This window comes from Jaculus jaculus, chromosome 15 (genome assembly GCF_020740685.1).
Source record: "Jaculus jaculus isolate mJacJac1 chromosome 15, mJacJac1.mat.Y.cur, whole genome shotgun sequence".
Classification (NCBI taxonomy): domain Eukaryota; kingdom Metazoa; phylum Chordata; class Mammalia; order Rodentia; family Dipodidae; genus Jaculus; species Jaculus jaculus.
Genome location: NC_059116.1, coordinates 35,748,091 through 35,775,791, shown reverse-complemented (window position 1 = coordinate 35,775,791; position 27,701 = coordinate 35,748,091). Strand labels below are relative to the sequence as shown.

The following is a 27,701-nucleotide window of genomic DNA, read 5'->3' as shown; positions in this document are numbered from 1 at the left end:
GACAGGAAATAAAATATAAAATCCACTGGACATGGTACACGGCACTGAGCACTCAGGAGGTTGAAGCAGGAGGATCATTTCAAGTTCAGGCCAGGTGACAGTGTGTCCTGGGCTGAGCAAGGGAAGGATCCACGCATTGTTCAGAGACAGCTTACAGGTTCAGGAGTGTGTCACCGGGCTTCTCAATGAAAGGGTCCCCTGTGCACAGGCCTATCTCCCTCGGTTCCGTCCATCCTCACAGGCCTCCTTGCTGCTCCCCAGCACTCCAGGCTCCATTCTGCCTGGGGCCTTTGCACAGTTGTGCTCCTACCCTGGACTGTCTCCTTTCAGGTCCTTCCTCCAGCCAAAGGACCCTCCTCCCCTCCCCCATGGATTTCCTGGCCCCTCAAACTCTTTTAAATGTCTTCAGCACTCTGCCCAGCCTTTCTTTCTTTTTCTTGCCTCCCTTCCTTCTTTCTTTCTTTTTTGTCTTTTTCAAGGCAGGGTCTCATTCTAGCCCAGGCTGAGGTCTTGAACTCCTGATGATCTGTCTACCTCCTCCTCCTCCCTTTAGTGTGCAGGACTAAAGGCGTGTGCCACCACTCCTGGCTGCAGTTCTTTGGTTGCTTTGCCCCCCCCCCCCCAGCCTCACATCAGGGCCTAGGGGAGGAGGAAGCCTAAGTTATGGTCAAGTCTCCAGAGCTATTCCTCAGGCTGGCATACAGTAGGTGCTCAGTAAATGCTTGTTGAACTAAATGACCCCTCCTTCGCTTCACAGAGTAGGATTGAGCACTCTGACTCTGCTGCTACAGGGACAGGGGTTCTAGTAGGAACTCTGCCTCTCACATGGGTCACTCCCCTAATGTGCAGAGGCGGGCACTGGAACCAGGGCTTGGAAGGAGATGGGGGTAAGAAGGTAGTTTTAGAACTGCTGAGTCAGTTCTCTCTATGGGGAGAACTTTGGGTTTGGAGTGCATGTCCTAACCAGTTGACTGCCCTGATCCACCAGGGTTTTGAAAGGGGGGTGTAGAGAGAAACAGAGACCCAGGATGGGCCACACCTGCTATCTGTACAGGGTCTGGAAATCCCAGGGGCCTGGCGGGAGCCTAGGGAGAGGCTCACCCTGTGCCCTCCTCTCGCTTGTTTCCCTGGCTAATAGCCCCTCATCTCCATGAGGCCCCAAGAGGAGCAGTGAGTGTCCTGGATCACAATGGAAACAGGCCAATGTCTCTCCTCAGCAATGAGTGTCCCAGGGATGGAGAGGACCACGACAGGGCTGGACTCCATGTGGTCCAGGCTTGGAGGAGAGCAGAGAAGTCTGCCTGGAGGAGGGGACTTTGGAGATAGGAAGGCTTTCAGTCAGCCTCTTGCTCTCTTGGTGGTCTTGTTTGCTGCATCCACGTGTGAGGAGGACACTTGGTGGTGCCTGGGGAATAGGCCTTGGCTGTGGCCAGTCTTGTGGGAGAAAAAGTGACTGGCCTTGTCTGACATCTAGGATGGGGTCAGGTCCGTGACCCAGCTCCAGACTGTTTATCCTGCGTTTGGGTCTCTGGTGACGTGGGCTCCCACTCTTGTATCCTCCCCCCATAGCACCTTCCTCAAGGGAAGGGTGGAGCTTACAGAAGGGAGAGTAAGGTGGGCCTGGGTGAGTGAGAGAGCTGAGCCTTGGTGGGAAGGGCTGAGATGGACAGGGGTGGGTTGAGACCAGAGAGCCCAAGACTCAGGAGTGACTCAGGAGTAGGAGGGACTTAGAGAAGGGAGGAGGGCTTTAGAGTGGAAAAGGGGAACTCTAGGACCAGACCCACAACAGGAATTCTTTTTTTTTAGTTTTCGAAGTAGATTCTCACTCTAGCCCAGGCTGACCTGGAATTCACTGTGTAGTCTCAGGGTGGCCTCAAACTCATGGTGATCCTCCTACCTCTGCCTCCCAAGTGCTGGGATTAAAGGTGTGCACCACAACAGGAATCCTTGGGAGAGAGGCTTAAATGTGGGCATCAGAGAAAGGAGATCAGAGAGAGGTAGAGACTGGGCGGGGGGGGGGGGCCACTTCCTACTGTGTTTCTAGACAGGCTTAGGCCCTCCACCTAGAGACCTGTGCCTACATGGGTATACCACTACTCCCCGACTAACCCAACCCTGCTTCTCTCTTGCTCTCCACTCTGCTCTGTGACCCAAGACATGTCACTCTCCACTGAGTCCACAAGCTCCAGGAAGAGCTTCCTGAGGCTGGATCCCCCCCCCCCCCAATCCTTTCTAGGCCTAGGAATAAGCAAGTCAGCGTAGTGGGACAGGCAGTGGGAAAGGTCTCTTAGGTCTACTCCTTGGCCAACAGCTGTCTGGTGACTCACAGTTGGGGGGGACATTGGAGTGGGGGAGCTGAGCTGGCACACCCTGGTGGCCCAGTGTGCCCCACCCTGGGATCACCATGCTCAAGGCTATTTTCAGAGCTTTCAGTAATAGGTGACATCTGATGTCCTTCCTAGCGCCTGGCATCCCATGGCCAGAGATGCTCTGGGGTGGGGGAAGTTGCAGGTCAGGTGCTATCTGAGGACTGTGTGTTGGAGCCTGAATGGGGACACAGCCCACCACACCATGCTAGAAGATGGGTTGGAGGTCCAGAGGAGCCCCAGCCTTGTGAAGGCAACCTGTTCTGAGAAACTGGTCACTGGCCTTAAAGAAGGTCAGGAGCCTGGTTCACCTCACCCTGAAGTCCTTGCAGGACTTTGGCCAGGTTTTGACCACTCTCTAGACCTCAGTTTCCCTATCATGTATGGGTAGCAGAGTGCTAATAACTTTTTCCTCCCTCCTGAAAGATTGTAACAGGTAAAATAATGAAAATAATGCTAGCTATGATCTCAGGAATGATAATACTGGCACTCTGAGAGCTGAGAGGACAAAGGGACTCTCATTCCCAACAGATCATTGTCCCCAAAGAGCCCAGCACACCGCAAGCGAGAGCAAAGGGGAGTGTTTCTCCTGTGTCTGTTTCCTCCTCCAGCTCCTACTTGGAGCCGAGGAGTCCAGTCGAATGCTCCACTGACTGGGTTTCTCTTGCTAAGCAACTGGGTCTCCCACTGCCCCTTGCTAAAAATGGGGTCTCCCACCGTCTCTTGTGGAGGATCTGAGAGGCAAGACCTCCGCTGTGCTTTCTCCCGCATGCAACTAGCCCCACTGTCTGCCTGGCTCTAGCTGTCAGTAGTAGCTCAGTCTGCAGGGCAGGGGTTAGCATTCTGTCGCCACAGCCCATGCCTTATTTTGTAAATAAAGTTTTATCCTTAGTGCTGAGGGATCTCTGGTTCTGGGCAGTCTGCCAATCCCGGGTTCTGGGAGGCCAAGAACAGACGAAGTGGCGTCCACTCTTGGAGCCTCAGTTTCCCAGTCTGAACAGTGCATCCCCAGAGTCCTCGGCTGGCTCTGTTTGTGTACAGCGCTTCCCCTCGCCGGAGCCTCAGTTTCCCCCTCTGGGCAGCTGGTCCCAGCCTCAGTTTCCCTGTCCCCCGCAGGATGAGTTCCACCCGTTCATCGAGGCGCTGCTGCCGCACGTGCGCGCCTTCGCCTACACGTGGTTCAACCTGCAGGCGCGCAAGCGCAAGTACTTCAAGAAGCACGAGAAGCGCATGTCCAAGGACGAGGAGCGCGCAGTCAAGGACGAGCTGCTGGGCGAGAAGGCCGAGGTGAAGCAGAAGTGGGCGTCCCGGCTGCTGGCGAAGCTGCGCAAGGACATCCGGCCCGAGTGCCGCGAGGACTTCGTGCTGGCCATCACGGGCAAGAAGGCGCCGGGCTGCGTGCTGTCCAACCCCGACCAGAAGGGCAAGATGCGGCGCATCGACTGCCTGCGCCAGGCCGACAAGGTGTGGCGGCTGGACCTGGTCATGGTCATCCTGTTCAAGGGCATCCCTCTGGAGAGCACGGACGGCGAGCGGCTGGTGAAGGCGGCGCAGTGCGCGCACCCGGTGCTCTGCGTGCAGCCGCACCACATCGGAGTGGCCGTCAAGGAGCTGGACCTCTACCTGGCCTACTTCGTGCGTGAGCGCGGTGAGTGGACAGGCCAGCGCGGGCCAGCGCGGGGGCAGGGGGAGGCGTGCCGGAGGAGGGGCCAAGGCCCGAGGCCAGGCTACTGCCAGGGGTGGGGCCAGGATATGGGCGTGGCCAATGAGCTGGACCTCTACCTGGCTGGTTTTGTGTGCACGGCCTGTGGTGAATGAGCAGGGCCATCCCTGGAAGAGCTAGTGTCAAGGGGCGTGGCTATCAAGGAAATTGACCTTGACTCTGCGGCATTTGAGTTGGAGTGAGGGGGTCAAGGTCAGGTGGTCAGGACAGGGGGCAGGTCTGTCCAGGAGCTGGACCTTACCTGGCGCGTGGAATCTGATCAGATAGGCTGCGGTGCGATGTGTGGGTATAAGGGCCCAGGAGACCTAGGGAAGCGAGGCTGAAAGGAAGCAGGCCTGCGCGAGGGTCAGGGGTCACAGGGTGGTGAGGAGACTCTCAGAGGTAAGGCGCTGTGATGTGCAAAGGAGGCAGGTTTGCCCTGGCGTCTCAGGGACAAGCGTTAGAAGAGGCCTACCTGCTTGAGGGTTTCAAGGACAAGATGTGGTAGGTACCAGGAGAGACTAGGGAGGAAGGGATACCGTGGGGTGATCTGAGGGGGGACAGCTGCCGTGAAAAGCCCGAGGATCAGAGTGTGAGCTGGGAGGTGGAGAACGAGGCCCCCCGGGTCCCACCAGGGAGGCTGAGGCAACGTGCGCTTCTGAGGAAGGAGACAAGTGGAGAGACTCTAGGGGTTCACAGTGCAAGGAGCATGTGCAAGGTGGAGGCTGTGAGCCAGAGCACCCGAGGGTCACAGCGACTCTGAAGGTGGAGGTGGCCCGTGTAGGTTCCAGGGAAGGTAGAGGCAAAGTGGATGTCTGAAGGAGGAAGGCCTGCCAGAGAAGTTCATAGTACAAGGAGAGTCGAAGGGGGAGAGACAGCCCCAGGCTGAGTGCAAGGGACAAACCCAAGCCAGGGGCAGTCTGAGAAGAGGCATATAAGTGGAGTCCCTGGAGGGAGACAGGTGCATTGTGGGAGTCTGAAGTGGAGTCCCACCAGGGAGACAGGTGCATTGTGGGAGTCTGGAGATAGAGGCTATCATGGGATGAATGGATGCTGGCGAATCCTTGCACTCTCAGGGGAGGAGATGCCATCCCAGAGGTTCAGAGGGAAAAGATGTGGCCGGCAGCAGCATGAGGAGAGGACAAAAACAAACAAACCCAGTCCCTACAGATGAGGTGCAAGAGCCCACCATTGACTGGCTCCCAGATCAATCTATGTGTGTGGGGCGTGGGGCTGGCCACACCACGAGGATAGAGCAAGAAAGGCTGCTGCTTAGACCTCTGTGGCCTCTGCTTTCCCCACTCAACCCTGATCTGCTGGTTCTGTGGCCAGTGCCCCACTATTCCTGGGCAGGGTGGTGCAGACCTGTTACCCCAGCAATCCAGAGGCAGAGGCAGGAGGATGCTGAGTTTAAAGCCAGCCTGGGCAACTTATTAAGACCCTCAGCATGGTCAGCAGTAGAGCTCCTGCCTAGAACCCACAGTGAGGGCTGAGGGCGTGGTCAGTGGTAGAGTGACAGCCTAGAACCCACAGTGAGGGCTGGGGGCGTAGTCAGAGGTAGAGTGACAGCCTAGAACCCACAGTGAGGGCTGGGGGCGTAGTCAGAGGTAGAGTGACAGCCTAGAACCCACAGTGAGGGCTGGGGGCGTGGTCAGCGGTAGAGTGACAGCCTAGAACCCACAGTGAGGGCTGGGGGCGTAGTCAGAGGTAGAGTGACAGCCTAGAACCCACAGTGAGGGCTGGGGGCGTAGTCAGAGGTAGAGTGACAGCCTAGAACCCACAGTGAGGGCTGGGGGCGTAGTCAGAGGTAGAGTGACAGCCTAGAACCCACAGTGAGGGCTGGGGGCGTAGTCAGTGGTAGAGTGACAGCCTAGAACCCACAGTGAGGGCTGGGGACGTGGTCAATGGTATAGCACCTATACCACAAGCCTAGCAAGCAGGGAGCCCTGGCTTCCACCCCCAGTCCCTGATACTAGAAAAGAATCGATAAATTATTGATAGGCAGTGTGACAAGGATTCAGGGAACATCTCTTCAGGGTGGTGACCCACCTGGCCAGGTTGTGCTAAAGAAAGGTTCCAGGGTGGTAATTGGAGGTGGGTGTGTGCCCTTTTTTTTTTTTTTTTTTGTCTGAAGGTTAATCCTGGTGACCAAGAACAGGGAGAATGATTAGGTCTTCCCTATGCTTCCCCTTTTGCCTTGGTTTCCCCACCTGTCCCATCGAGGTCATCAGGGTCAATAGCTGAAATGGGCTGCTGGAGAGTGAGAGAGAGACTTTCTATCAGATTTTACTGTAATTGGCCATTTGAGAGATGTCTCCTGGGACTGGTCTCCGTATGGGCAGAATCTAGGGCAGCTGCCACCCTCCCACTGTGGCTACCCAGGCTGGCTCTCATGCCCTTGTGGGCCAGGTGTCGCCTGAGCTTGCAGACAGGGGACATAGAAATGGCACCCACACTGCCAAATCATGTGAACACATCTGTCGTGCCTCTGGGAAGCAAGTCTGGGGGTGGCAGATGACAGGAAAGGGGTCCCTGGGAGCAGGCTGGCCTTCCCTGAATGAGTCAACCTGTCTTTTGCTGTGCCCATTTCCCTCTGGATTTTGCTTAGCTTTGGGCCTCACAGCCAGTGTGTCCCCACCTTTACCCAGCCATGACCTTAACTGTGACCTTCACCTCCTCCCCATCCTGCCCCTACCATCAGTTAGCCCAGGATTGGGAAATGGAGCTACCTGGGATATGTGTGTGTGTGCAGCTGACAGGTGGACAAGGAGGTCTGCAGTAGCTGACAGGGGTGGGTAGCCTTGGGGACGTGGGTTCATTGCCACACTGGTACTGGCCTCTCTCATTGCATCCACTAGTGCCTCCCCGCCCCCACGTCCTTCACAGAGCTGAGCTGATAAAATTTTCAAGCCTGGTTTCTGCAGGGTCAGCACAATCTGTGGCCGCTGCCCCTCCCCCATTCCTTCCTGCTCAGCCTGCCCTGGGCCAGGCCTCCAGGCCACCCTGACACCTTCCAGGCAGTCTGATCAACCACCTGCCTCCCAGGAGGCTGGGAAGAGCCAAGACCAGGCCTCTCTTACCTCTCACCAAAGGCTCAGCTGCCTGTTGGCTGTGAGCTGGGCCAGAGTGTTTGCCTGTCTGTACCCCATCTTCTTGTCTGTGAAATGGGAAACTCATAAACAGCCACTACTCAAGCATCAAGTGCCTGTGTGAAGTGCCCTACTACCATGGGACTGAGAAACAGTGGCACAAGGCTAGGGCCTCCGTCACTGTTATGGTCAACACCACCATCTTCAGGGGGCCTCAATTTCCCACCTCCAGGGCTTTGCTCACACTGTTCCTACCACCTGGAGCACCTTTCCCATGTGGAAAAGTGAGGAAGCCTCAACACCCCAGGTCCTGTCTACAGACTTAGCAATTCTGTTATTTTCTTTTAAAAAAAGAAAGTTATTTATTTGAGAAAGAGAAAGAGAGAGAATGGGTGTGCCAGGGCCTTTATCTGCTATAAACACTTGTGAGTCCTGGAAAATTGAACCTGGGTCCTTTGGCTTTGCAGGAGCGCTTTAACTGCTAAGCCATCTCTCCAGCCCTCTTGTTTTCTTATGTAGCCTAAGGTGGCTCAGGAATCTCAGGCCTGCCCCACCACAGGACCTCAGCACATCATTTATATCCTGCCAAACACCCAGTGAGGCAGAAACCCTTGCTGGGCCCATTTTATGAAGGAAGAAGCGAGCATTCTGGACACTGAGGAAGGAGGATTTCTGTGAGCTCCATCAGCCTGTGTAGAGTGAGACCCTACCTTGAAAAAACAACAATAAAAAAAAAAGGGATCTAGGGGCTGGGGAGCTGGTCACTTGCTTGCAAAGCTGGCTGGCCCAGGGTTCTATTCCCCAGCACCAACATAAACCAGAAGTATGTTTGTTCGCAGGAGTGGGAGATCCTGGCACATATGCACTTGTGCGTGTGCATGTGTGTGTGATCTAGCCTACTGGAAGTCTCACAACCAAGGGTGTGTAGGGGGCAGCTGCAACCCCAAGCAGCCTCAGTGACTGAGGGAAGTAGGGAAGTAACCAGGCAGGGGCACAGCCAGTGCAAAGGTCCTGGGGTTGCAGTAGCCTGGAGCACAAAGAACAGAATATGAGGCCTAGAGCCAGCCTGCCAGGAGTACTGAGGGGATATTGGGTGACAAGGGCCCTGCCTGTGCAGGATCCCAGTGAGGAGGAAGGAGAAACAGTCCAGCCCTCCCCCAAGCCTCCTGGCTTTCTGGAAGAAGCCTGGGAAAACAGGGCCCAGAGAGAGAGGCAGCCTGTCTGCCCAGGGCCCACAGCCCAGTCGGGCCTCCCCACCCCCCCTGGCAGCCTGTGAAACTGAAGCGCGGGCGGGCGCTGTGCCAGGCAGTGGGGGAGGGGTGCCAGGCCTGCCTATGCCGGCAGCTGCCAGCCCAGATGGTGCCCATGCGTGCCCGCCATGGTCGGCCTTGCTTCCCGCCTCACCCCCTGCCAGCCTCCCGCAGCCAGGGCCGACCAGGGCGGCTCCCAGCTGCTGGAGGGGGTAAGGATGGGCTTCCTGGATGGAATTGGGGAGCAAGAATGCGACCATAGCAAGATACACAGGTGCCCACCTCATGCCAGACCCCAGGCCTTGCTGCCCAGAGCCCGTTTTCTTTTCTTAGTGCTGGGATGGAACCCAGCGCCTTGCGTATACCAGGCAAGTGCTCTGCTGCCGAGCCCCCGCCCCAGCCTAGGAACTGGATGCAGTCTTCCCCATCTCAGGAGGGAAGGACTCCTGCCTTCTCCCATGTTTCAGAGTCCCAGAGAGGATCTGCCTCAAGCCTGAAGTAACAGAGCTTCCAGAGGCAGAGTGGGAATGAGAACCCAGTGGTCTTTGAAGACAGGAAGGGAAACCTCCCCTTTAAAAGAGACAACTATAGGGCTGGAGAGATGGCTTAGTGGTTAAGCGCTTGCCTGTGAAGCCTAAGGACCCCGGTTCGAGGCTCGGTTTCCCAGGTCCTATGTTAGCCAGATGCACAAGGGGGCGCACACGTCTGGAGTTCGTTTGCAGAGGCTGGAAGCCCTGGCGCGCCCATTCTCTCTCTCTCTCTCTATCTGTCTTTCTCTCTGTGTCTGTCGCTCTCAAATAAATAAAAAAAAAATTAAAAAAAAAAGAGACAACTATAAGCTGAGCATGCTGACACATGTCGGTCATCCTAGCACTTTGGAGTCTGAGGCAGGAGGATTGTGAGTTCAAGGGCAGCCTAGGCTACATTGTGAGACCCTGCCCCTCCTCCAAAAAAAAAAAAAAAAAAAAGCCTGCTGTGGTGGCGCACACCTTTTCCCAGCACTCCGGAGGCAGAGGTAGGAGAAGTGCCATAAGTTCAAGGCCACCCTGAGACTACATAGTGAATTCCAGGTTAGCCTGGGCCAGAGTGAGACCCTACCTCGAAAAACAAAAAAAAAAAAAGACTGAGTCCTGAATCCACAGTGAACCCATGAAAAGATGAGTAGATCATACCAAGGATCTTCTGTGAGCCAGCTTGGGGACAGTCTTCTACAAAGTGTAATATGAGTTCAGCTAGTGACACAAGAGGGTCTCAGATGGACAGCAGCTGGCTTAGGCAGCCACAGCTCTGCCCCTGTGTGCTGTGTGACTTTAGGGGAAGCCTGTCCTCTCTGGTGTCTCGGAGCATTCATTTTCCTGTCTAGAGAATTGGGAGTCTAGAAAGAGTGTGTGAGGACTGGGCCTAGAGAAAAGCATGGACAGAGACGGCACAGGATGAGTGACCAGTTGTCCCTGCGCTCTCCTTCCCATCCTGAAAGTCATGGAAGGCCGAGGTTCTGCTCTGAAAGCCCCAGTGAGCAGATGGGGACAGCTGAGGCCCCATCCCCTCTCCAGGTGTCTGGTGGGCTGGCCAGGTCTGAGAAGGGATGGTGATTGTGGGATTTGAGGTCCAGACGCCAGCTGGCAGGATATTTATAGCTGCTGCAGGAGGACAGGAACAAACAGGTGGGGTCGAACTTGGGTGACAAGTACCCCCCCATATGGAGCTGTGAAGGGTGAAGGGTACAGCCCTTCCGAGCTGTGTGACCTAGGGCCAACAACTCCACTGCTCTAGGCCTGGGCTTCTGTCCCTGTGAAATGGGCTGTGGAGGGGTAAGTCAGGGCCTGTAAAGGGCTGGAACAGGGCCTAGTGAAAAGGAAAAAAGAGCCGGGCGTGGTGGCGCACGCCTTTAATCCCAGCACTCGGGAGGCAGAGGTAAGAGGGTTGTTGTGAGTTCAAGGCTACCCTGAGACTACATAGTTAATTCCAGGTCAGCCTGAGCCAGAGTGAGACCTAACCTCGAAAAACTGAGAAAGAAAGAAAGAAATGGGAGAGAAGAAGGAAGCGAGGCAGGGAGGAAAGGAAGGAGGAAGAGAGAAGGGGGAGGAAGGAAAAGAGGGAGAGAGGGAAAGTTTTCATTGTATACATGTATTTGGCCACAAGTTTTACTTTGCTGCTGCAGCAATCACAATGTAATAGTGCACACTCCAGAGTAATTAGCAATGGGTTCTAGATGGTGAGATCACAGTAAAAGCGCTCTCCATGGTGACAACACAGCAGTTGTCCTTTTTATCTGCTCTGTGTGGCTCTGTCTGCCTCTGGCATGCGGTGCAATCTTGGGGAAATCATCAGTGTCTCTGGACATTCTGCAGAGGGGAGTTGAGTCAGATACAACATGGCTGGCTTGTGACATGCAATGCAGCTTAGCTGTGACAGGGTCTGTGGCACGCACGCCCCCAAGACACCCCATCCTTGTTTCCATGTGCAAGGCCCCTTGGGTGCCCAAGGAGCTCTGTGTGCCCAGCGTCCTCTGCACCCAGCCATGGCTGGTCCACAGCTGGTCTGGCCCTGTGCCTGAAGTAGGAGGCTGGGACCAGCTGGGGACATCTAGGCCCCCCAGCCAGTCAGCTGCCCAGTCACATCTCAGTAAGTGACAGGTGGGGCATAATTGCTGAGGGGTGACTACGGACACTTGGGGACACAGGAAGTTTTTGCCACAGTGGAAACTGAGGCCTGGAGGAGGCCCAGGAAGGACCTACCTCTGGTCTGGTCTTGGTTTGGTTTTAGGCTAAGTTGGGTTTTGCTTAGAAGCAGGATCTCACTCTATAGCCCAGGCTGACCTGAAACTCACAGCAGTCCTCCTGGGTGCTAGGACAACAGGCATGCACCCCCACTTCAGTTGGCTGAAAGAGTGCATGAAGGATGTCAGGTATGGTGGCGCATACCTTTAATCCCAGCACTCGGGAGGCAGAGGTAGGAGGATCACCTTGAATTCAAGGCCACCCTGAGACTACATAGTGAATTCCAGGTCATCCTGAGCTGGAGCGAGATCCTACCTTGAAAAAGGAAAAAAAAAAAAGATTGCATGAAGGAGAAGATGGTGCCCATTGGGTTCCAATGAAGAGAAGGTTCTAGAACTCCAATGTCAAGTTGGATTCCACATTCCGAGAGATGAACCCTGGAACCCCCAAGGCCAGAGTTCTAAGTGCCCCAGCTGTGGTCTTGAGCAACATGGGTTCTAGCCTTTTTCCAGGTAGGCTCCAAAGCAGTGGGGTGGGAGAGGGGAGCCTTGGACTGTGAAGCTGGCTCTGGTACCACCAACACACCTCCTTCTAGAGAATTCTGAAGCAGGTCAGCTGGTTCTGCACTGCTGTGCACCAGGTCCTACTGCAAGGTAGGGCTGGGAAGTTTCCTGAGCATGGTTCTAGGGTTTTCCAGGATAAGTTCTTTTTTAAAAAAATATTTTATTTATTTATTTATTTATTTAAGAGAGTGTACACACACACCAGGGCCTCTAGCCACTGCAAATGCCTTATGCATCTAGCTTATGTGGGTACTTAAGAATTGAACCTGTGTCCTTAGGCTTTGCAGGCAAGTGCCTTAACCACTAAACCATCTCTCCAGCCCAATGCAGGTTCTAACATTCCCCAAAGTGAATTTCTGCTGTGACCTGGAAGTTGAGGGTTTTGATTCTAGAAGTCCCAGGCCAAGGAGCAATTATCCAATTAATTCTCTATTTTTTTAAATTTTAATTTTGTTTTAAAGTAGGGTCTCACTCTTCAGGGCTGACCTGGAATTCACTATATAGTCTCAGGCTGGCCTTGAACTCACAGCAATCCTCCTACCTCTGCCTCCCGAGTGCTTAGATTAAAGGCATGTACCACCATGCCCAGCTCTATTTCTTTATTTTAAATATTTTTATTTTTATTTATTTATTTGAGAGAGAAAGAGAGAAAGAGATACAGAAATAGGCAAGTAAAGAGAGAGAATGGGCACACCAGAGCCTCCAGCCACTGCAAAGGAACTCCAGTTGTGTGCGTCCCTTGTGAATCTGGCTTACATGGGTCCTGGGGAGTTGAACCTGTGTCCTTTGGCTTTGCAGGCAAGTGCCTTAACCACTAAGCCATCTCTCCAGCCCCTAATTCTTTATTTTTAAAAATATTTTTATTTATTAGCCGGGCATGGTGGCACATGCCTTTAATCCCAGCACTCGGGAGGCAGAGGTAGGAGGATTGCAGTGAGTTCAAGGCCATCCCGAGACCCCATAGTGAATTCCAGGTCAGCCTGAACTAGAGTGAGACCCTACCTCAAAAAACAAAACAAAACAAAATATATATTTTATTTATTTATTTATTTATTTATTTTTAAGGAGAGAGAAAAAAAATGAGAATGGGCATGCCAGGGCCTCTAAACCACTGCAAACAAACCCCAAATACATGTGCCACCCTGTGCATCTGTCTTTATATAGGAACTGGGGAATTGAACCCTGGTTGTTAGGCTCTGGAGGGAAGTACCTTAACTGCTGAGTCATCTCTCTAGCCCTCCACCCCCCATGGATTCTTGGTCTTGTCAATATCTGAGAAACCCTGCACTATGTGCCAAGTCAGGTAGGACTGTTCCAGAACTGACCATGGGGTTTCACTTGCCCTGATTTATTGATTGTTCTAGCTATGCTTTAGAAGACCTCCTGGGGCTCCTTATTGCCACTCCTTCTCCCTGTCTTGATCTTCCTCCCAGTGGGCAGATGTGTGGCAGGACTTCCCACCACCCTCAGTCCCTAGAGCTTCTCATAAAAGTGGTGGCTGCCACCGACTATAGGGACAGCCAGCAGGAAGGAGGCAAGGGTCAGGTGCATGTGTATTTTGGGGCCCTGGGGCGCGCCTAGGGGGAGCTGTGAGTGTGTTGAGAGCTTACTGAGCATTAGAGGCTATGTCTTAGACCAGACCATGGAGGCTGGAAGGAACAGGTGTACACTGGCCCTGAGAGACAGTCAGTGGTCCAAGAGTGGGAAGAATCTGGATTGAGGTCCAGGCTCAGGAACCTGGAACCACTGCGGTCTGTGGAGGAACATGAAGCTTGGAGTATCTCAGAAATGTCCCTTAGAATATCCTAAGATCCCCTCGTTAGGCACGAAGGACTTGGGTGTGGCAGCAGGCTCAGTGGGATCAAGGGTCATCTTTGGGCTTGGGGTCTGCAGCCTAGCTGGGGACAGTGGGAAGTGGAGGTCCCCTGGTCTCGGTCTTCATTCTCACCCCACCCCATCTCAGGGACTAGGCTGTTTCCAGCCCAGCCCCTGGGCTGCCCCAAGGCTGAATAGGCCCCTTGTTCCAGGCCACACCCTCCCCTTGGGGTCATGCTGGGACAAATTCAAGCCAGAAAACTGTCTTAAAGAGCCAGCACCCAAAAAGAAGGTCAGGGTGGCCATTAGCTGGCCGGACACTTGCCTGGGGTGCCCTGGGAGCCAGTTTGAGACAAGAACCTCAACCCCACATGGGCAGAAGGGGTGCTGTTGCCATAAAAGACAGGAGAAGGCATGGTCTCCATCCCCTCTTCTTCCCAGGCCTCAGTTTCCCATGTGGACCAGAAGTGCCCTCACCATGGAACGCTGCTTGGGTGAGGATTTGTACCTAGTGGGCACTCTTTTTGTGCTGACTGTGCCAGGCAGGGCACTGATACTTCTCTGTCACATTTATTGGCATGTGTACCCCACGGTGCTTGTCACTTTACTTCCTCTGTGCCTCAGTTTCCCCATGTGGAAGGCAGTGGCCATCCCTACTTAATAGGCATTTGCAAAGACCAAGCTACTCAGTAGAATTTAGAGCAGAGCCTTAAATGTCACGATGTCACCTCCGTGGTCACAGTCACTGAGCTGAGCACCCACGGCATACCAGACCCTGCTGAGAAAGGTCGCCTGCTGTGACACAGGTGGCATTGAGAGGTCAGATTGGGGCTCTGCTGCCCCTCCCCTCTGCACAGTGCTGTGCAGCTTACAGCCACCCTGTCTGGGTGACAGGACCTCCCTGGTGACGTTGCTGGGAACTTGGGGTGTTCCCAAGGAGCCAATGCAGAGGGTCTTGACCCCAGATGCACCTTGCGGTGATAGTAGAAGTCTGGGGAGCCCCGGGCGGCTTTGCAGACTGCTCAGTCCAGGTAGCGGCTCCCCCTCCTTATGTAAGCACTTATGTAAGGACAGCGGGCCCAATTACGTAAGGGAGACGGGCCGGGCCGGCAGGCTGGGCAGGGGAGGTTCTTAAAGGGGCCGGGTCCCCAAAATGCCCCTTTGTCCCATGGCTCAAAGCCACGGAGCCCACTGTTGGCATCTTCTTCACAACCTTGTCACCGTGATTATCACTGTCCCTGTTTGTCCTAGTCACGCACCAGGGCAGCATTGTCCTAGCGTTCCCTCTCCAGCCTCACTTTCCCTCCTAGGCACCAAGGGTGTCAGGGAAGGTGACAGTAGTACCTCCCAGAGGGGTCTGGCCTCTGCTGCCTGCTCCCATGTGACGTCAGGCAGTGAGCATCCATTCTCTGAGCCTCAGTTTCCCCATCTGTAAAGTGACATCTGCCTCATGGGTGCAGATGGAGGCAGAACTGAGATGCTTATAGGGTGTGAGGCAAAACCTGGGTAAGACACGTCAGCACTCCCCTGGCGTCCAAGGCGGTGTACAGTGAGTCAACATTTAGTAAGTGCTTACTGTATGCTGGGTACTGTTCTAAGTCCTGAGGGCACAGCTATGAATGAGGCTGAGTGCCCAGCCCATGCAAAGGCCCTGGGGCAGGACGCACCTGGGGAATGGAGGAGCAGGTCCACAGTATGTCAGCAACAGAGGGAGGAGAGAGAATGGGGTAGGACCTGGTGGCTTCTAAGGAAGGGCTCTGACTCCAGAGAGTGGGAAGCCATGGGGGGCTGTGGGCATTGGAGGGAGAGCACCCTCTGGTTGCTGAGGCGGGGTAGACTGCCATAAGTGAGGACAGGGTCTGGAGCCCAGGGCCAGGACTATGTGGGTAAAGTCAGCTGGAGGCAGGAAAGGGGACCATCTAGGTGAGTTCTGGAGCTGGGAGGCTTTTGTGGTCTGAGGCGGAGGTGCCTGTTGTTCCTGGGTCCCAAGGGTTCTACCTGGGGCTGGCGCTTGCTCCTCTGCCCTCTGCCCTTATTCGGGTACAGGCAGGACACAGCGCCTCAGGCTTTACCCAGAATACCTCTGTGGTGAAGACTTGGCTGGCTGAAGTACCCAAGAGACCTTGGGGGCCCCGCCCCCAAACAGGATCCTCCAGCTATGTGGAGGAACAGCCTTTCCCCTCTATTTCTTTTCTTTCCTTTTATTTTATTTTGTTGTTGTTGTTGTGTTTTTGTTTGGGGGGCCGTTCTGGGGGCATTGGAGGTAGGGTCTCATTCTAGCAAAGGCTGACCTGGAACTCATGCCAGTGCTTCTGACTCAGCCTCCCAAGTGCTGGGATTAGAGGTGTGACTCATCATGCCTGCCTTTTCCCCACCTGTTGGGTCAGCTCAAGCCAACTTTGCCGCATCCCATGCCTCAGTTTCCCCTCTGTAGAATGAGACAGTGATCCATTGCTGTTCGGATAATCTGGGAGGCACCCAGCATGCAGCTGGTGCTGAGTTGGAACTTAGCAGTACCATGGCAGAAGGTTAAGCAGGAAGGGAGGACATGGACCTGAACACATGACACCAAGCTGGATCAGAGCCACCACCAGTGTCTGAGCTGAGACCCAGTTCTTGTCCAAGCAGAGCAGGGGTCACAGGCACCTGTAACCCTCAGGCAGTTCCTGCAGAAGACCCTGAGCTGAGGTGGCACTGTTGCTCCAGCTGCTCACACAGCTGGGGAACATGAGCCCGTGGGCTTAGATGGAGCCACATGGCCAGAGAACCATGCATGGTCCTGGATTAGAGTCACTCTCTCCAGACAAGGGTTGGCTGGACACTCCGTCCCTATATGGACCCTCAGGCCAGTTGCCTGTCATATCGGGATCTCATCTGTCTCTGTAGTCAGAATTTACCTCCGATAGCCTAGGAGCAGTTTCAGCAGGTAAAGGTGTTTGCTTGCAAGGTCTGCCAGCTTAGGTTAGAGTCCACAGTACCCACATAAAGCTGACATAGAGACTGTCATGAATGCATACATACTCACACGCAAAGAAATGCATACACACACACATTCACATGTAAATAGATAAATACATGATTCTTAAAAATATTTTTCCGGGGGCTGGAGAGATGGCTTAGCGGTGAAGCGCTTGCCTGTGAAGCCTAAGGACCCCGGTTCGAGGCTCGGTTCCCCAGGTCCCACGTTAGCCAGATGCACAAGGGGGCGCACACGTCTGGAGTTCGTTTGCAGAGGCTGGAAGCCCTGGTGCGCCCATTCTATCTCTCTCCCTCTATCTGTCTTTCTCTCTGTGTCTGTCACTCTCAAGTAAATAAATAAAATTTAAAAATATATATATATTTTTTTCCGGGACTGGAGAGATGGCTTTGTGGTTAAACACTTGCCTGTGAAGCCTAAGGACCCTGGTTCGAGGCTCGATTCTCCAGGACCCACGTTAGCCAGATGCACAAGGGGGCGCACACATCTGGAGTTCATTTGCAGTGGCTGGAGGCCCTGGCGTGCCCATTCTCTCCCTCTGTCTGCCTCTTTCTCTCTGCTGCTGTCAAATAAATAAATAAAAATGAACAAAAATAAAAAATAAAAATAAAATATTTTTCCGGACCCAGAGACTACAGAGTGAATTCCAGGTCAGTCTGGGCTACAGTGAAACCATACCTCCAAAAAAAAAAAAAAAAAAGGAAAAGATAAAGAAAAAGAAAAAAAGAGGCTGGAGAAATGGCTTAGTGGTTAAGCACCTACCTGTGAAGCTTAAGGACCCCAGTTCGAGGCTTGATTACCCAGTACTCACATAAGCCAGATGTACAAGGGGAGGCGCATGCATCTGGAGTTCGTTTGCTATGGCTGGAGGCCCTCACGTGCCCATTCTCTCTTTGTCTCTCTTTCTCTGCCTCTCTCTCTCTCTGTCTCTGTCTCTTTTTCTCTCTGTCTGTCGCTCTCAAATAAATAAATAAAAATAAACCAAAAAAATAAACAAAATTTTTTTAACTTATTTGTGAACAGAGAGGGAATGAGTGTGCCAGGGCCTCTTGCCACTGCAAACGTATGCACCATTTTGTGTATCTGGCTTTATGTGGGTGCTGGGGCATCGAACCTAGCTGGCAGACTTTGCAAGCAAGCACCTTTAACCACTGAACCATCTCCCTAGCCTTTAACAAATATTTAAAATATTTTTATTTATTTTTGTGAGAGAGACAGATAGAGAGACAATGGACACACCAGGGCCTCCAGCTGCTGCAAATGAACTTGAGACACAGGTGCCACCTTGTGCATCTGGTTTATATGGATCCTGGGGAATCCAACCTAGGTCCTTTGGCTTTGCAGGCAAGTGCCTTAAGCGCTAAGCCATTTCCTCAGACCATATATATAGATATATATTATTCGAGATAGAGTCTCACTTTAGCTCTGGGTGACCTGGAATTCACTATGTAGTCTCAAGGTAGCCGCAAACTCACAGCAATCCTCCTACCTCTGCCTCTTGAGTGTTGGGATTAAAGGCATGCACCACCATGTCCAACCAGTATTTTTTTTTAGTGAGAATTTACTTCTTATGACTGAAGAACAAAAGCATACTAACAACCCAACAACCTAATAAAGGCCAGGGTGTGTGGTCAACAGTAGAGTAACAGCCTAGAACCCACAGTGAGGGCTGGGGGCGTGGTCAGAGGTAGAGTGACAGCCTGGAACCCACAGTGAGGCTGGGGGCGTGGTCAGAGGTAGAGTGACAGCCTAGAACCCACAGTGAGGGCTGGGGGCATGGTCAGAGGTAGAGTGACAGCCTAGAACCCACAGTGAGGGCTGGGGGCGTGGTCAGAGGTAGAGTGACAGCCTGGAACCCACAGTGAGGGCTGGGGGCGTGGTCAGAGGTAGAGTGACAGCCTGGAACCCACAGTGAGGGCTGGGGGCGTGGTCAGAGGTAGAGTGACAGTCTAGAACCCACAGTGAGGGCTGGGGGCGTGGTCAGAGGTAGAGTGACAGCCTAGAACCCACAGTGAGGGCTGGGGGCGTGGTCAGTGGTAGAGCGACAGCCTAGAACCCACAGTGAGGGCTGGGGCGTGGTCAGTGGTAGTGACAGCCTAGAACCCACAGTGAGGGCTGGGGGCGTGGTCAGAGGTAGAGTGACAGCCTAGAACCCACAGTGAGGGCTGGGGGCGTGGTCAGAGGTAGAGTGACAGCCTGGAACCCACAGTGAGGGCTGGGGGCGTGGTCAGAGGTAGAGTGACAGCCTAGAACCCACAGTGAGGGCTGGGGCGTGGTCAGTGGTAGTGACAGCCTAGAACCCACAGTGAGGGCTGGGGGCGTGGTCAGAGGTAGAGTGACAGCCTAGAACCCACAGTGAGGGCTGGGGCGTGGTCAGTGGTAGTGACAGCCTAGAACCCACAGTGAGGGCTGGGGGCGTGGTCAGAGGTAGAGTGACAGCCTAGAACCCACAGTGAGGGCTGGGGGCGTGGTCAGAGGTAGAGTGACAGCCTGGAACCCACAGTGAGGGCTGGGGGCGTGGTCAGAGGTAGAGTGACAGCCTAGAACCCACAGTGAGGGCTGGGGGCGTGGTCAGCGGTAGAGTGACAGCCTAGAACCCACAGTGAGGGCTGGGGGCGTGGTCAGAGGTAGAGTGACAGTGTTGCAGTCAGTTTCCCATTGCTGGCAGAAATCATCCCACCAAGAGCAACTTGTGGGGAAAAAAAAAGTTTGTTTTGGCTTATAGGCTCAAGGGGAAGCTCCACAATGGCAGGGGGAAACAATGACATGAGTAGAGAGGGTGGACAACAGAAACAGGAAAGTGTGCCAAACACTGGCAAGAGGAAAGTGGCTATAATACCCATAAGTCCACACTCAACAACACACTGCCTCCAGGAGGTGAGGCATTAATTCCAAAATCTGCATCACCTGGGATCCTAGCATTCAGAACAGGTAAATTTATGGGGGACATTTGAATCCAACTACCACAGAGAGACTAGAACCCACAGTGAGGCCTGGGGATGGGGTCTGAGGTAGAGCTCCAGCCTGGGATGCTGATGCCCTGGGTTCCATTCTCAACATAGATCAATAAAGACAAATTAAAGCCAAGCATGGTAGAGCATGCTTTTAATCTCTGCACTGCAGAGGCTGATGCAGGATTCCTGTGAGTTTCATGTCAGCCTGGACTTGAGTAAGACTCTTCTTTTTTTTGTTTTTCCAAATTTTTATTAACAATTTCCATGATTATAAAAAATACCCCATGGTAATACCCTCCCTCCCCCCACTTTCCCCTTTGAAACTCCATTCTCCATCATATCCCCTCCCCATTTCAATCAGTCTCTGTTTAATTTTGATGTCATGATCTTTTCCTCCTATTATGATGGTCTTGTGCAGGTAGTGTCAGGCACTGTGAGGCCATGGATATCCAGACCATTTTGTTTCTGGGAGGGAGCATGTTGTAAGGAGTCCTACCCTTCCTTTGGCTCTTACATTCTTTCCGCCACCTCTTCTGCATTAGACCCTGAGCCTTGGAAGGTGTGATAGAGATATTGCAGTACTGAGCACTGCAGTCATTTCTTTCTATCACCATGATACCTTCTGAGTCATCCCAAGCAAGACTGTTCTTTAGAAATACAAACAAAATAAACAAAGATGTGGTTATTGTTTCATGTACTATTTCTTGTCTTTTTTAAAAAAATATTGTATTTTATTTTTATTTATTCATTTGAGAGAGACAGAAAGAGGCAGATAGAGAATGGGCACACTAGGACCTCACAGCCACTGCAAATTCCAGAAGCATGCACCACCTTGTGCGTGGTAGGTCCTGGGTGGAACCTAGGTCCTTTGGTTTTGCAGGCAAGCCATCTCTCCAGCCCTCTTGTCTTTTTTTTTCTTCTTTCTTTTCTTTTTTTAGAGAGAGAGAGAGCAAGAAAGAGAGAGAATTGGCAGGGCCTCAGCCACTGAAATCAAACTCCAGACGTTTACGCCACCTAGTGGGCATGTGCAATCTTGCACTTGCCTCACCTTTGTGCATCTGGCTAATGTGGCATCTGGAGAGTTAAACATAGGTTCTTAGGCTTCACAGGCAAGCACCTTAACCACTAAGTCATCTCTCCAACCCTCCTGTTGTCTTTTTTTCAAAATATTTTATTTTTATTTATTTGAGAGGGAGCGAGAATTGGCATGTCAGGGCCTCCAGCAGCTGCAAATGAACTCCAGATGTATGCACCACCTTGTGCATCTGTCTTAGCTGGGTTCTGGGGAATCTAACCTGGGTCCTTTGCTTTGTAGGCAAATGCCTTAACCGCTGAGCCCCTTTTAACTATGTATTTATTTGATAGAGATAAAGAGAACAGGCATGCCAGGGCCTCCAGCCACTGCAGACAAACTTCAGATTCATGTGCCCCTGGCCCCACCACCCCCGGCATCTGTCTTATATGGGTCCTGGGGAATAGAACCAGGTACTTTGGCTCGGTAGGCAAGTGCTTTAATTGCTAAGCCATCTCTTCAGGAACCTCCCACACACACACTTCTTTTGTTTTTTGGAGGTAGGTTCTTGCTCTAGCCGAGGCTGATCTGGAATTCACTATGTAGTCTCAGGCTGGCCTGGAACACATGTCGATCCTCCTACCTCTGCCTCCCGAATGCTAGAAATAAAAGCACCACCACGCCCAATTTCCTTTTCCTTTTTAAATGTTTACTGGGACAGAGAGAATGGGCACACCAGGGCCTCTTGCCACTGCAAACAAACTCCAGACACCTGGACTGCTTTACAGGCAAACTGGGGAATCAAACCCAGGCAGTGAGGCTCTGCAAGCAATCATCTATAGCTGCTAAACCGTGCCCAGCTCTTCATGTAGTTTCTCTTTGCACAGTCCTTTCTGTACCAGCAAACTCGTCATCATATATTTAGGCCTCAGCTGCAGTTCCCTCCTCATCTGCCACACCAGCTTTCTGCCACCTTCCCAGGCACTGCCTGCCACAGGCCTTGGATGTGCTGGTGGAACTTCTAGAAAGAGACCTGGCTTTGGCTAACCCTTAAGAGACATAGTGACCAAGATGGGCAAAGCTTGCCTGGCACCATGCCCATCACTGTAGATTAAGGCCTCCACCCTGCTGTATCCCACTCTAGGCTCTGAATGACCCCTGATCTCTAGCATTTCTCAGAAATCTTTTGTCTTGCCAGCATTACGTTTTGCCTATTGCTTACCACGTGCTGATCACAGTGACTTATTACACACGCACATACTGAGCACCTACTCTACACCATGCCCTGCTGAATAACCACATGCGTATATGCGAGTGTCCACTGAATGCCCTGGGTGCTCATGCACTGAGTGCCGACTTGGCGCATGCTTATAGAGCACCAACTGTGTGTCACACTGCAAAGAGAAATCAATGGAAGAAGGAGAGGTAGCACTGAGCTATGAGAGGTGACACTTACTTCCTCCTACAGGGGGATAAAACCTGGAAGCCATCTGTTCTCCTGTCCCCATGCTACCTTGGAGCATTATCCCCAGAGGGCCAGAGATGGGCAGAACTTCTGGCCGCAGCCACCCAGCACAGAACCCCCTAGTTTTCCTCCATTTTCCTGGTGTGGGCTGCCAACTCGTGGCAGTGTGTGTGTGTGTGTGTGTGTGTGTGTGTGTGTGTGTGTAAGTGAGCTGGAATGGGAGGCAGGGAGGGGACTCCTCCTGTGACCCCCTAGCCCAGTGTCAACCTGTGGTGTCCTCTGGACTTTCCACCTGGCTCTGTCCACCCCATAGCCACAGTTGTGACTCCTGGCCTCGCTGGGTGTCCCCTTCCCGCCGCTTAGGCCTGGCTGCCAGGAAGGTGGGGGCGGCCAGGCCGGGCTGGGGAAGCCAGGAATTCGCCAGCAATGTAAACAGCGAGTTATTTTCAGCCGATCTGGGGCAGGCGGCCTGGTGACACATTTGACTTTGGTGAGGGCCAGGGTGCGTCTGGTATTTTTAACCTCAAGTCTCACATCCCAGGAGCCACCCGCGGTGACAAGGCTGTGGTGGCACCAAGGCAGGGCCAACCTTGGCACCAACTATTTAACCCGTCAGAGACTGTTGCAGATGCAGCAGAGCCACACTGGCTGAGGCCACCCACAGTCACCTCCACCTGTATCCTCCACCCTGATCCACCCCACCCAGGAGAGGATATCCCTGTGTCCTGTCTCTGCCAATTTGTCTTCCCAGGCCACAAAATGGCCGCCCAGGCCACAGAAGCATCTGGAAGTGAGGAAATGGCTGCCTGGGGATGATGTCACTGGCGGAGTGGCCTGCCAGCTGCCCCCGCCTGCCAGCCTCACAGTGGTCACCATGGTCTCTGGGGACTCTGGAGTCACCTGCCAAGCAGATAACCCACAGTGACCAAGCCCCAAGTGTCCCTGCGGTCCCCAGGCAGAGGGGTGGCAAAGCCACCAGAGGCCACCTCTGGACACAGTCCAGGCCCAACAGGACAGGGAACTAGGGGCAGCGAGGGCCAGGATTCTAGCCTGGTGGCCCAAGATGGCCATAGTGTCCAGGAACACTCCAAGCGCCACAAGCCGCTGTTGGGAGAAGGGATGCTTGGCTTGGAAAGTGACTCCCGAAGGTTGGCAGGAGCCCAGCGCCGCCAGCGAGAGGGAGATGGAAAGTGTGGGCCAGAGTGCAGGGGGCTGGGATGGGCCAGGCAGGGAGGCCCGGAGGTCACCCCTGCCTTGGGGGACCCCACAGCTGTTGTAGATGTCTGATGCAGTCCCTGGGGACCATGGGTGCATGTCTGGAACAGCTGCCTGGCGTTTTCCTTTCCACTTATCTCAACAGTGTACAGAGAAGTCTGGGTGAGGGATTTAACTCCGCTGGAGGCTCGGAGAAGGAGGACGCGTTTGCTGACATCACACAGCAGCGGTGTTAGTGCTGTGAGACGCAGAGTTGATGAAGAGGCCTGCTACAGGGGTTTCTTCCTTCCTTCCTTCCTTTCTGTCCCTCCCCACGCCCCCCCCCCCCCCCGCCAGGCAGGGTCTCGCTCTAGCCCAGGCTGACCTGGAACTCACTATGTAGTCTCAGGCTGGTCTCGAACCCCTCCTGCCTCTGCCTCCAGAGTGCTGGGATTAAAGGCGTGCGCCACCACCCCTGGCCTCTAGTGGCTTCTTGAAGCCTGGGTTAGTTTGGATCCTGTGAGACCCAGAGTCTGTGAAGAAGGCCTTCTCTAGGGATTTCTTGAAGCCTGGGAAATAGATTCCAGTATTCCTGTTGCAGGATTGGGGGAGTCCACCTTCAGTCTATCCTGCAGCCTTCCTGCTATGGTTCCTTGGCTCCTAGGGATGGCCAGGAGGAGACCCATGCATGTGGCTATCACAGGGTTGCCATTTGAGTCTATTTAGTTTCTGAGTGCCTGGAGCAGGTATACAGTAGGTACTTAAGATGTGTGCCTAATGAAAGAGTCCGAGTTCTTTATATGCCAGGCTGGCACAGACACTGGCATGGGGTGGGGCGGAGACTTAGCTACCACAGAGCGGGTTGGGACAGAACCATGCATGTGAGGGAGCTGTGTGGGCAGAGGTCTGAGGAGGAGTGTAAGAAGGGGGTTTCCAAACTTCCTGAGCCAAGTCCGGAGCTCAGACCTTGGGCCAAGGCAGTGATACAGAGCCACGTTGGGAGAGAGGGGTCAGGCATGCGCAGGGAGACAAGGCCCCAGGCAGAGGTTACCCATCTGGGCTAGGGGACAGGGAATGGCTTTGGGGCTAGCTTGCGACTGAAGTGGTCATGGTAACCTGCAGAAGGGCTCAGCATGGAGGAGGCATTCCAGTCACAGAACTCAGTCAGGGCAGAACAAGCCTGGGTGATGGAGGAGCAGTGAGGTGGCTGGTGTGGAGGAGCCAAGGGAGGAGGGAGGACCGGGCAGGGCCTGGTGGCTGCAGGAGGACTTGAGCTCTGATCCTGGGGAGGACTCAGCGGAAGCCGGGAGTAGAAGCCTTGGAAGACAGGCAGCTGCTGCCTGGGTGGGGCTGCCAGCCAAGGCTCCAGAGCCTCGCTCTGCCTCTGCTCATTGCTGGCTGGTGCCAGAGCGGACGTGGCAGAGCAGGAAACAGCAGTGCTTGGCAGCTCAGGCCTTGCACCTGAGCCCGCTGGAAGCCCGGGCCTCCATGACTGTGTGGCTGTGCCTGCTGGAAATTCTAAACTCCCCTGTGACCCACCAGATTTGAACTAAGCAGATGACAGTTCCTGCAAGTCCTGTCCTTGCTACATCCGAAAGATAAATTTGGAACACCTGTCGATCCAGGCCAGAGACTTTACAAAACAACTTTTTTATATATATATTTTTTAATGTTTTATTGATTTGAGAGATGGATAATGAGAGTGGGAGTGGGAATTATCACGGTTTATCGTCTGTACTTATGGCAGCTGTCAATACTAAAACATTTTTTTCTTCTTTTTCTTCTTCGTTTTGTTTTGTTTTGTTTTCTGAGGTAAGGTCTCGCTCCAGCCCAGGCTGACCTAGAATTCACTATGTAGTCTCAGGCTGGCCTTGAGCTCACAATGATCTTCCTACCTCTGTCTCCCGAGTATTGGGATGAAAGGTGTGTGCCACCATACTGGGCAAAAACATTTCTTTTAAATATTTTATTTATTTGAGAGAAAGGGAGGGAGGGAAAGAATGGGCACGCCAGGGCCACTAGCCACTTAAAGGAACTCCAGCCTTCTATGTGCCAGCTTGTGCATCTGGCTTATGTGGGTACTGGGGAATTGAACCTACATTCTTAGGCTTCGCAGGCAAGTGCTAAGCCATCTCTCCAACCTGAAAACATTTTTTAATCATGGTAACATGTATATGCCATAAAATGGACGATTTTCACGAATTTACAGCTCAGTGGCCTGAAGTACATTCACGTGGCTATGTGGCTGTCCCCACAATCTGCACTTTTCACCTCCCCACAGTGAGAAGCCATCCCCTGCACCAGTAAATAGACCAGTCATAGTGCCTCCATGCCACTGTGGAAGGACAGCAGACTCACACTGTGGCTTTACACGGACAAGAGTTCTGTCCCATTCTTCTGTCTCCACTATTTCACCCACCCCAGCCATGTGGACTCTGTGTAACACTCCACATCCATTCCTGCCCCAGGGCCTTGACACTGGCTTTATCCTGTGCCTGGAACACCTCCCTCAGGCTGGGTCCTTCTCCATGATACCTTCATCACCATATTACAAGCCAGCCTCAAAGGCAGCCCTACCCTCCTTGACCATTGGGTGACCCCAGAAGAAGAAGCTATAGGAATGGATCACTTCCACTCTGCATGTCCCTACACAGTTCTTGGCTGTTTCCTGAGGCCAGGAGGGTTGTAAGTGGTTATCAATCCCCATGTAGGTGGCCTCTGGGCCACATGTGGCATTCCATACTCCAAGCAGCACAAGTCTAGCATCTGGTAGCCCTGCTAAGGAAGGGTGGGGCCAGCAGCTGGGGCGCCTTTGTCCTCAAGCACCAAATTTGGGCTCCCGGCCATGGACAGGAAAGAACAGTTTGTACAGCCATGCGGAGGGACACAGCTACATTGCTATTGTGCCTGTGATCATGTGTCTCTGTGAAGCAGGCCAAAGGGAGGGGTGATGTTCCCAGATGCATGTGAGCATCACGTGGACTTGGGAAGTGAGGAGGCAGTGAGTGGTGTCCAGAGGCTTGCACCTGCTGACCAGCACAGGCTTCTCGCTTAGACTAGTATGAGTGTGGTTGTCAGCAGGAAGGAGTTTGTGTCTCCAGGGAGGAATGCTGGAGAAGAAGGGAGAAGAAGCCATGGACATATCCGAGGGAAAGTGTTGGAGGAGTAAGAGAAGGAGCCATGGACATGACTGGGGGAAGTGTTTAAAGAGGAGAGGAAGACCTGTACATATCTGAGGGGATGTGTTGGAGGAGGAGGGAGAGGGAACCATGGGAATATCTAGGGGAAGTGCTGGAGGAGGAGGAGACAGGAAAGCATGGTTATATCCAAGGAGAAGTGTTGCAGGAGGAGAGAGAGAGAGACATGTGCATATCTGAGGGTAAGTGTTGGAGGAGGAGGGAGAGGAAACCATGGATTATATCTGAGCGGAAATACTGGAGGAGCAGGAAGAGGAAACCATGGACATATCTGAGGGGAAGTGTTGGTGGAGGAGAGATAGGGAGACATGGACATATCTGAGATGAAGTGTTGGAGTGGGAGAGGGAGTGATGGACATATCTCAGAGCAAGTGTTGGAGGAGCAGAGAGATGGAAATACCTGAGGGGATATGTGGGATGAATGACCACATGAAGCCATGGATATGTCTAAGAGAAAGTGTTAAAAGGAATGAGGAGAGGAAACCATGGACATCTCTGAGGGGAAGTGTTGCAGGAGGAGACAGAGGAAGCCGTGGACATATCTGAGGGGAAGTGTTAGAGGAGGAAGGAGAGGAAACCATGGACATATCTCGGAGGAAGTGTTGGAGAAGTGAGTAGAGGATTCATGGAAGCATCTGAGGGGAAGTGTTGGAGGAGGAGGGAGAGAAAACCATGGACATATCTCGGAGGAAGTGTTGGAGAAGTGAATAGAGGATTCATGGACATATCTGAGAAGTGTTGGAGGAGAAGAGGAAGCCATGGGCCTATTGTGGAGGAAGTGTTGGAGAAGTGAGTAGAGGATTCATGGATGTATCTGAGGGGAAGTGTTGGAGGTAGGAGGATATGAATCCATGGGCATATCTGCAGGGAGTGTTCAAGGAGGAAGGAGATGGATCCATGGATGTTTCTGAGGGGATTTGTTGGAGGGGAGGGAGAGAGAGCCATGGTCATATCTGACTGGAAGTTGTGTAAGAGGAAGGAGATGGAGCTATGGACATATCTGAGCAGTAGTGTTGGAGGAATGAGCAGAGGGAGCCATGGACATATCATTTAATCCCTGACTATAGAAAAACACTGTCACACACAGCATCTGTTCAGATGCCTAGGATTTGTCCTTCTCTAAGCTCCTCTGTGTCCAGCCAGAGACCCCCAGAAGCAGGTGGTGGAGAATGCTTACTTATAGGTGAAACCAACCTAGCCTAGGACAGAGCCTCAGTGGGCACGGTGACAGCCGAAGCCAATGGTCCAGGCTTGGAGTGGCCTTCACTGCACCCAGGATCATTTCTCATTTTGACTGTTCTTGCTGTTTGCTTAGCTGTGTATTCATGTAAGGGTGTGTGCCTGTGAATCTCAAGTGGAGATGACAGCCTTGGGTGTCCTTCCCCATGCTCTGTCCA

The 27,701-nt window shown here is 53.1% G+C and overlaps 1 protein-coding gene across 3 annotated transcripts in view; it reads left to right on the top strand.

Annotated features, from left to right (window-relative positions):
- Nucleotides 1-27,701, top strand: part of Nfic (nuclear factor I C) — a 59,533-nt gene that overhangs the window by 9,083 nt on the left and 22,749 nt on the right. For all 3 annotated transcript variants that reach the window (XM_045134857.1, XM_004654943.2, XM_045134856.1), the window contains exon 2: nucleotides 3,483-4,014. In XM_045134857.1, the coding sequence (XP_044990792.1) occupies nucleotides 3,483-4,014 (532 nt within the window). The remainder of the gene's footprint in view (nucleotides 1-3,482; nucleotides 4,015-27,701) is intronic.